Below are 10,717 nucleotides of genomic sequence, written 5' to 3' on the forward strand. Positions count from 1 at the left end.
GTCATATCTCTCAAACGGTGGAGAATCTGGGCAAAAAAACCACGAAAATGAGTTCAAAGGGTCCAAAAATAATAGAATAGATGTATGGGTCGGCCTATAATGGCCAAAAAATATAAAAATTCGGCTACCCACCTCGCCGACTGCTGCCAACTTCGCCAACCAGATCCGAGTGCATCCCGAAACCGTTCGATGTGAAATTTTCACAGCCAAGCTCACCTTCACGTGATTTTCCTCTCTATTACATGTAAGAAGGTGGTGGCTGAAATGGGCAAAAACAACGGTGACCCGGTTCGATGTTGAACAGGTCGAAATGATCCAGTTCGGACTTAAGGATCTAGGAGAGAATTTCTCAGGTTTTGGGGATAAAATGGATATTTTGGGATTTGTTTCCTTCTATGCACACTTTCCAACATTTATATAGAACCTTGGGTTACTAACAGAAGAAAATCTGGGACTAGTTTTGACATTGATATTTGAAATTTTACATAAGCATAACTTTTTATTCGTAACTCAGAATTTAGCATGCCGCCAGTCTATAAACTCGTATCTGTGAGCTTTACACAATGATACACCAGTCGAACCAAAAATCTTAACCATTGAAAAAGTCAACTTTGGACTCACATACTGTTTACTTGGTCAAACTTTGTCAAACTTAATCAAACTTGTTAAAACATATGTATTTTGGTACAAGTTGTTACACGTGTCATGTAGTATGTGTCCGAATAGACAGAAGTCTCGATACTTAGCTCTTGGTCTTCCGGTCGAAAAACAACGTCGATGAAGGCGTAAGGTGCACTATTACAGGGTGGGGATTGTAACTTTCCATGAATTTCCCATTTTTCACTCAACAACTAAACTTTGCTTCTTTCTTTTTTTGAGGATTAACGAATCAAATGATATTTTTGTTCCAATTTTTGCCTCTTCTTCTCCCTGTAAATTAAACTTTTTCTTGCCAAATGGTTCAATTCCTATTAGTTTCAATGATATAAGTCGGATCCTAAACATAGAAATATAAGAAGGCAGTCCCTGTTCTCCACCGAAAGAAATGATATTATCAAGGATAATACAACACATTTAAAAAAATAAAAATAAAAAACCAAATTTGCCTTATATAGAGGTAATCAAAAAAGCCGCATAAGTGAATATATAACCTATAGAAAGGTGGGCTAATCCAACCACTCATGCTTGCACATGGATAGAGCCACAATGCAGCTGGTTATTTCTCACTTAATTTGGTAAATCCCACCAACATCATTTTTCTAGAGAACAATGATAGTCTAGAATCTTTAATTTCTTAGGTATTTTATTATTTATCTCTCGATATATAATATTAATATTGCTAGAGAGATTACTAATTTCATATTACATAAAAAAAAATTATATATATATATATATATATATATGTCCTACTAATCTTAGCTAGGTTTACATTTTACACCATAATTTCTGAAAAAAAAAAAAAAAAAAAAAAAGTGGACGTCTTGTTTCTTCTCCCTCTGTGTCGCAAAAAACTCCAAACTTGAGAATCTTTTTGTTTCCGCGAATTAGATTCCAGGTCGAGGGGGAGAATTTTTTGAAAAAACAAAAGGGCCACTTGCTATAAAAAAAAACCAGCAAAATAATGACAATTAGTTGCCAGACACTGTCTGACAAACAAGTTAGATAAGCATTGAATATGAATAAAGTAGATGACTCTAGCTTAATGCGTATTAAAGATTGAAGGCAATCCAGAAAGCAAAGTAATTCAATTATATCACCAACCAAGCCAATGTCATCCTTACCATTGTGTTCTTCCTTCTTTTTTTTTTTTGTTTTTTCCCCACCATTGTGTTCTTCCTTCTTCTTTTTTTTTTTTTTTTTTTTTCTTTTTTTTTGCGATACTACAATCTCCAACTTAACGTATCTAGTTTATCTTATATAATATAAAATCCCTTAAACTATATTTCATAAAAGAGAAAACTTCATTTGCACTCCTTTCAATTTTTATCATTATTTCATTTAAACGTCACACTTTTAAAAATCATCATTTAGCTCTTTTTAGTTTTTAAAAATTATCAAAACAAACTAATTTGTCAATTTTTGTTATTTTTATCCATTAATTTTAACAATTTAAAGTCAAAATTATATTTTTATAATATCTTACAATTATAAAATATAAATTTTTAAATTTATTTTATAATTTAATTATTAAAATTAATTGATAAAAACTGATAAAAATTGACAAATGAATTTATTTTGATATATATAAAAATCTAAAATAAAATTAATATTAATTTTCTAAAATATAGAATTTAAATGAAATAATAATAGAACTAAATAAAGCAATTAGCGCTATTATTAAATAAAATGGGTGGAACACATCTCATCAATTTTGCAGGACATACGTGTCTTGTCAAATTATCCTTTTACATCTCAAGGCCAATATTGGTACATGAGTTCGTTGCCTACTAAAAAATTACTGATGCTTTAACCATGTGCCAATACCATGTGCTCTTTAAGGTTTTAAAATTGTTATTTTTTTTTAATGGTCGTATATGAAGGATGGTTTATTATGCTGGATAAGCAACACAGAAAATCCCTCTCCAAAATACCCAAGTTTTAACATGTATAACACAAGTTGTAGATCATTTTATCACTTCCCAGATTACTTTTCTTTCTAAAACTGGGATAGGGAAGCAGATTAGGAGGGAGAATTTCCTGTACGTACTCTACTTCTTGACTACTGCCAGACATCTTGATTTCATTTCTGTGGCATGAAAAACTAAGAATTCCCTTCAATTGCATTGCATATTGAAAGGGGGCAAAAAGATGTTCGAAGGAAATTTATATGCAGAAATCTCGTGTAATTTTTTTACTTGCTTTTGCAGAGCTGAGCAGACAAAAAATGTAGTTAAACTGTATAATTAGGAACTAGATTAAAGCAAACTAGGTTCTTGTTAAATAGACAGGGCAGAAAACCATGTGCCATATAAAGCCCTAAGAATGTAGCAGCGCTAAGTTTTCATGATGCATATGCCCCTAGTTTCTAAGTTGATTTTGAAAAGAATGGGATAACATTTGGCCTTTGATTGGTAGTAAGGAGACAAGATGAAAAGGGTAGTAGAAGGAATAGAAAGTAGTAGGAAATGAAAAAAATTTTATATCCCTCCCTCCTATTGTTTGACGAGGCAACAAGGAGAATAAGTAGGTATGTTCTTATTAGTAGATAATCGTTTTACCATTTATTAATATTTAAAAATTATCATATACTGATGATTAAATATCAATAACATTTTAGGTGGATTTTTTCTCATACCAAACATATATATCTCAATTCATCATTTTTGAAATAGTTTACTAGTCCAAATACAAATAAGCACTTATAATAACCCCCCAGATGTTAGACTCGATTAAACTTAGAGCTAACATATCTACTTCCCCAATTTAATATATGTCTCCAAAAAAAAAAAAGAAAAAAGAAAGAAATATATTTAGAAGTCAATAAATCAAACCCAACGTGTTTTCTTTTCCTTGCAAAAGGAGTTGATTATTCAATATAGACGGTCTTCTATTAGTGGTTGCAATCCCTCATCATCCAAATACTATCCTAACAATACGTGCCTCATTCACACTACCTTAGCCATCCGTTTTTGACTTTGTCATTTCTAGCTAGCACTTTAAACAAATAATTATGCATTAGCTATATTATTTACTGAAGCAATATAAGAATATATCTCAAAATGACTTCTCGGAACTTGCCTTAAAATATGTCAAACAGAGAGAGTTGTCAAGATCTATCAAGACAATGAGAGCCAACTAGTCTAAGCTGTCATAGATTCCTACATTAACCAACCTACATAATACAATTAATGGGCACCTAGGCATACACAAGCTGTACAGAAGAGCATGAGCTCATTCCTATGTAGCTGATGACAAGATCACCAAAAATAGAACAATTAGATGGTTTTAATCAAAAAAGAGTATCGATTTTTCTTTAGGCCATAGTTTAAGATAGGAATGGTTTTACAAAGGATAGAAACAAGGTAACCACATCCAATTAATGCAACCTTATCCAACCGAAAATCTTCGGTACCTCTGGAATACCATACTTTCTATTCACAAACACTTATGAGATCCACACTTACATCACACGTGTTTGTTGGTGATAAACTCTGTACTTCATTAAAAGAGCGGGGCTATGTTTAAAACCACTGACAGTGGTTGTTTCAACAAAACCGAAAGAGATGTCTTCATAGATAAGGGTTTTAAAAGATGTCTTCATAGATAAGGGTTTTAAAACAATCTCACCTAAACAATGAAAAACAGTTTCAGAGCTTAAATAGAACAACATTAATGCTATGTATTAGATTTATATATGCTAAGGAAAAAAAAAAAAAAGGAAAAAGAAAAATCATTGACGAAAAGGGTTAAGCTGCAAATCCAATTCCAAGAATTTTGATCATTTCCAAAATGTGTAATGCTATCTTTGCAGTAAATAAGATAAATAAAATGCTCTAAATGAATTCAACTTTTTCCATGGAACAATTAGATAAATAAAAATAAACAAAAAAACTTTATACATTTGATTATTTTAAGTCCTCCTTATCGTTTAATTTACAAAAACATAACCAAACACTATATATAAATAAAAAAGAAACTTCATTTTTTTTATTTTTCTCCCTAATAACAAGTTCAGTGCCTAGTCAACAAGAAACGGGGAAACTCCACTCAAAGGCATAATATAAGTTAAGAAATAAAAAATAAAAAGAGGAAAAACCATTGACAAAAAGGGTTAAGCTGCGATCCAATTCCAAGAATTTTGAACATTTCAAAAACGTGTAAAGCAAGAACATTTAGCGTGAAGTTTTCAAGTGCTTTATGTCACATGCCTTACACGTGATATATCAAACTTGTGATGGATTAGTAGTGGAGCCTGAAGCACGAGGTATTTTTATTTTCACCAGGACCTGAGGTGTACAAGTTAGACCATGTCACATTCACAGCAACGTACACGATGATGTGTGGATCAATTTCGACCAAATACTGGAACACCGAACGTGTAAGTGTTATTGCCGTCCCAGTGAAAATATTGTAACCACAAACAAAGTTTATATACAAAATAAAATTCTCAATGTGAACCACGCTGTAGAATAACCAACTTTCTGTTAGGTAGGCATTTTAGATCCTAAAAAATCTTGGGCTTATCCAACAAAAAAAAAAAAAAAACAAATAATAAAATTTAAAAAAAAAAAAAGAAAAACCCGAAAAATCTAACAAATGTTCTTATTGAATTTGATGTTTTGTAACATCTTACTGTAAGCGCGGTTAAAAGTATGTCAAGGGACAGCCCATTGCTCATTCTAACGTTGCCTTTGGCTAAATTCTATCCAATAACAGTACAAACCCCAAAGTTATTACCAAATTTAAGATATCAAATAACATGACCACATATTATGACCAATATTGCAAAAAAATATTGTAAACTCAAAGCCAACAAATAATTTTTTAAGCCGCATGTATATGCAAAATAAAATAAACAAATTTGGTGACTAGTACTATCGATATTCAATATATATATGAGCAGCAAAGAACAACAACAAAACTAAGCAAATGACTTTTTGGCATGATTTTGAACAGGTAAAATAAACCACGAAGTGTATACATTGAAGGAAAGGACCAAGTAATAGTCAACAGCGGTTGTGGTTGCTACTATTTCACCATTATACAAATTATAATATAAAGGCTAGTCAAATTATAGAAGTGGAAGCCACCCTTTTTTGATCAAGTCAACTTGGTTGCTGGCAGCCTTCACTGAATTTTTGCTAAAGACAAATGTAACACCACTTAAATTATTCTTCCTGTGAAAATTTTGAAGCTTTATTTTAATTTTCTGATTGTGTTGGTGGCATTGACTTCATGACTAGGCCACTTTCATATTGCTGAAGGGAGCCCAGCACCTAAATTTTCTAAAACCATGGTTTCTTTCGTACTAAAGTTTCCGTCTATTCTATAGATCAATTTGAGTATATCCCATGAATTAATAATATAATTTTGGTATGGCCAATATATTATTGATCAATGAACATGACTTCCCTAGGTAGGTAAGTGTTAAGATGTCTGATTCTTTAAGGGATAATTCTTCCATGCCCCCTGGATAAGCCTTTATTTCAACGAGACCCCTTCTAGTTTTGAGTCAATTATAGTTCTAAGAGGTGTAAATAATAAAGATTGATGGCAAATTGAAGAGGCGTGGATGAAATAATAATGGAGGTATATGAAACTCTTTTGAATTAATAGGGGTAGATATATGATACTTTATAACTCAATTCATATAATTTGAACCCTTGAAGCCTTTCTATTTGTACTTGCGAAGAACTTCTCAAAGTCCCTTGATATTTAAAGAAATTTGATTCACATTAACAGCAAGCTTATGACACAATTTCTTCAATCCCCATCTGATCTGTAAGATGGTATTTCAGATGCACATGCTGTGTACAGTGTAGGATGAATTAGGCAGGACAACAATCAGAAGGACACCATTTTTGTAAACCTCGAATCTGCATAGAGCAACACTTGGCCTTTTTGGCCATCAAATTAAATAAATGCTTTGTGGTTTCAAAAACTGGATTTCTGTCTCCTTTTTTCTATCCCTTTCTTACCCACCAGTTATATAGCACCACTTTATTTAAAATCATTAACAAAGAAATAAAATAAATATTAGTATAAAAATATTTTAAAAAATATTAAAAAAAAAAAAAAAAAAAACTTTTTATGATGATATGGGATACTAGTCAGACAAGAATGGGACACGAAAAAGGAGACCTCCATCCTCAAAAACTAAAATTTCTTATCATTATATTGTTTTCAAAACCAGAAAATAGTTCTTTTTTTATTTCATGGCTCAAGATTCTAGTAAATTTATGAAATTTTATAAACAAGTGGATTGACAGAACGAATTCAAACAAAATAGATGAAGTCTGCATATCACAAATCACAATATTATCAATAGACATAACAACCAAATAAAAGAAAAATCAAAGAGAAAGGCATACATTAAGCTAGTTCTGGAGCCCAGCTGATAAGGCTGAGTGCCAGCTGGGGATGGGTTAGCAATACTTCTCATGAGATCAGAGTTTCCCTGCATAAGGCCAGGTTCAACTAACAAGGGACCTACAAATATTATTTCCTGCAAGAATCTCAAGAAACACTTCAACTGTCTGGAAAGTACAATTCCAGCTTAGATTTTCAATTATAATCTTGATGATCAATTAATTTTGATTCAAACAAATCTAATTATCATGTAATAATTGTAAAGAAAAGTAATCCTCAAAATCTGAACGGATATTATATGCTCAAGTATGTTTGCCATCTATAAGAATTTCAGTGGCAGAGCACAATTCTGTCACAAATTCAGCATTTTGGCCCGAATTCTGTGTCTGAAAAAAATAAAATAACATAAAGAAGATTTGTTGCTGATACAAGAACACAATGTACAGACTTTTGGCATAAACTTGATGCTAAAAGTTTTCCATTTTACACAATTTGTAGAAAGTTTCTTACAGGACTTTTAATTTAAAAAAGTAGACTAAAAAAAGAAGAGAAGAGAACAAAAGAATACAAACAGTACAACTCTTTTTGCTTAGCTAGGTTTGCTGTGTTTTCTCTGTTCTTCATTTTTCCAATCCTGACTGTCCATGCCTAATTGATGGATGATTTATGTAACTATTATTTTTTGGGAATTTTTACGCCGTTCTTAGAGGCATTGGAGCCTTTTATGATTGGAGTATCTAAATTATCCTAGGCGGAAGCAGCAGCAGTCACATCCCTGTTTGATCTATTATATTTCATGTGGCTTCCGACGAGCTGCCCAGCTGCAAGAGCCGACATCAGAGAAAGCTCCCCAGCAAGAACAGAACCAGCAACAATACTGGCCAGCAGTCTTGCGTTTGCCCCTGCAGACTCACGGTTAGCTCCCTTCACCCCAAGAAGGTTCAAGCATGCTGCCTGAGAGGCAAGCTGGGTACCTCCTCCTACTGTACCAACCTGCAAACGCCATGGAAGATCAGCATGAGACTTAAAAGTCATTACTCCATATTTCCAATTTTGTTGAGTTTTTAGCTTTGAAATACATAATTGAACACACTTCTCGATTTGAATACCATATGTCAATCTGTTTGTTTTAATTCATATAGTTGGATGTACTTCCTAAATTTAAAGATCCATCTATCATTGAACATTAGCTTGTATACATACACTTTCTACCTAACAATTTAGGAACTATGGTTCACGTAACAATTATGTTCAGTTTTAATGATCTAATGCAAAAATAAAAATAAAAAAAAATAAAAAGGTTGGTACAAGTTTCATTAAGTTTACCTCAATGGATGGCATTGTAACAGAGACGTGCAGATCCTTTCCATCATTGACAGGTTCCATCATTGTGATGCAGTGAGAACTCTCCACATTTTGAGCTGGATCTTGGCCGGTGGCTATGTAGACCGCAGAAACAATGTTACTAGCATGGGCATTGAAGCCACCAAGAGCTCCGGCCATGGCCGAGCCAGTAAGGTTCTTGAGCATGTTAAGCTCCACCAGAGCGTCCACATTGGTCTTCAACACCTTCCTCACCACATCACCTTTAATGATAGCCTCACAGACAACAGACTTTCCACGTCCTTCGATCCAGTTCACCGCAGCAGGCTTCTTGTCTGAGCAGAAGTTACCAGAGATTCCCATAACATCCATGTCAGGGAATTCGTTCTGGAGAAAGTCCAAAACATTTTGAACACCTTTGGAAACCATGTTCATCCCCATGGCATCACCGGTGCTGCAAGTGAATCTCATGAATAGATTTTTCCCAGCAAGAGCACATTTGATGTTCTGCAACCTCCCAAATCTGCTTGATCTGCAAAACCAAAGAGCAAAACTCCATTAGCATGTATTATAATCAAACACAAAAATTCCAAAACTCAAAAAACCTTTAACCAACCTGTTGAAAATGATGGACAAGGTCTCGAAATTTTCAGGCTCTTCCAAGAAAAACTTCAATTCAGCAGCTCTTTTAGCGGTTCCGAACCTCACAACTGGAGCTCTTGTCATGCCGTCACGCAACAAAACGCTGCTAGCCCCACCGGACAAGTGAATCGCCTTGCAACCCCTGTTGGTGCTTGCCACCAAGCACCCCTCCGTGGTAGCCATGGGTACGGAATACTCCCTCCCGTCGAGCAACAACGGCCCGGCAATACCCACCGGAATTTGTACATAACCCACCGGCATCTCACAGCACTGTCCCAAAATCGAATCGTAATCAAAACCCTCCAATGGCAACCCGGATAGCGACTTCCCTGTCAACTTCTGAAGTGCCTCCCGCCGGATTGCTGCCGCTCTCTTGCAATCTCCGAGCTTAGACTCGAGAGAATACGACGGCGTTGTTCCAGCCACAACGGCTTTGATAATCTCCTCGTCTTCTTCGGTGGTGGTCGCCGCAGGAGTTGAGTCAGGAAATGTATCAACCACCTTTGGTGCAGCTTTAGGTGAAGCGACGATTGGGCTTGTCGCAATCTGAGGAACTGGGCAATCAAGAGCAGCCCCACAAGGTACTTTGCGAGAATCTTCCTTGATAATAATATCGTCTTCGTCATCATCGACGGCCCAGACATCGGAGGAAGGTCGGAGAATCAAAGACTGAACGAAATCAATACCGAAGAAACCCAAGAGGTAAATGAAAGAAGCGAAGAAAGCGAAAATCGCGATGATCTCAGAGAAGGTAACGACATGGAGAGGAGTGGAATTTCGGATCTTCTCGCGCCAGCGAGTGAGCAAGAAGTAAACTACGGAGAAAAACAGAGTGAAAAACACGGCGTTTGTGAAATACAGAGGTAGTGACAAGACATCGGAGGGTTTTGGGTTCACGTTAACATCGTCGTCGTCGACCACTTTGAGTCGTTGTTGTTGTTGTTGTTTCATGGGTTGTGGTTGGATGGTTTTGGGATTGGTTGCCATCGTCGATCGCCTGCGAACGTCCATTGGGGATGGGGATGTTCTTTTCGGAGGAAACGCTCGGAGGCGAATCGGACGGCGGAGAGAGAGAGAGAGGAGAGTGGAGAGGGAAAGAGAAAAGACGGTTTATACGTTAGATTCGATCAGTAAACGAGAAAATTCTTCGAATAATCTGAATTGTTGTTTGATTGTTTGGTGGAGCGAGTCTGTAGGACGTTGGCGGTATTTATAGGGATAGGCTTCCACGACGATGATGATTATTGCAGTGAAAAATAAAAAATATAAAATAAAATAAAATTCTTAGAGCGTGTAAAGGCACTTACACGTGGGAAAAGTTAGAAAATAAATTTTAGAACTCCATGATCATGGGACGTTTTTTAATTTTTTTATTAATATATAACAATTTATTTATTTATTTATTTATTTTGTTTTGCTATAGAAAGCATTTATCTTGGGCATATTGGACAACATGATAAAAGTCTTTTGTAATAAATTATTTTACATTGAGGGTGCATATTATAGAAAATATATATATATATATATATATATATATATATTCTTTTTTATAGCAGAACTTATATAAATATATATATATATATATATATTGTATAAAACTTCTACAAGCCAGTGAAATATTTTAGAATGAATATTTAATAATTATTTTGTAAATTCTAATTTATATATCTTATTTTGATATTATATAATAAAATGTAAGGGGTTAATTTTTTTTTTTCCCCCT

General features: G+C 34.4%; 1 protein-coding gene across 1 annotated transcript; it reads right to left on the reverse strand.

Moving 5' to 3' along the window:
- Positions 1-7,416: 7,416 nt before the first annotated feature.
- Positions 7,417-10,190, reverse strand: LOC107425621 (3-hydroxy-3-methylglutaryl-coenzyme A reductase 1). The gene is made up of 3 exons (XM_016035635.4): positions 8,969-10,190; positions 8,356-8,884; positions 7,417-8,022 (listed from the first exon to the last, which is right to left on the reverse strand). Exons 1-3 carry the CDS (start codon positions 10,003-10,005, stop codon positions 7,777-7,779), a joined length of 1,812 nt encoding a protein of 603 aa, XP_015891121.1. The 5' UTR covers positions 10,006-10,190; the 3' UTR covers positions 7,417-7,776.
- Between the last annotated feature and the right edge of the window lie 527 nt (positions 10,191-10,717).

The sequence above is a fragment of the Ziziphus jujuba genome, chromosome 9 (genome assembly GCF_031755915.1).
Source record: "Ziziphus jujuba cultivar Dongzao chromosome 9, ASM3175591v1".
NCBI classification, from domain to species: Eukaryota; Viridiplantae; Streptophyta; class Magnoliopsida; order Rosales; family Rhamnaceae; genus Ziziphus; species Ziziphus jujuba.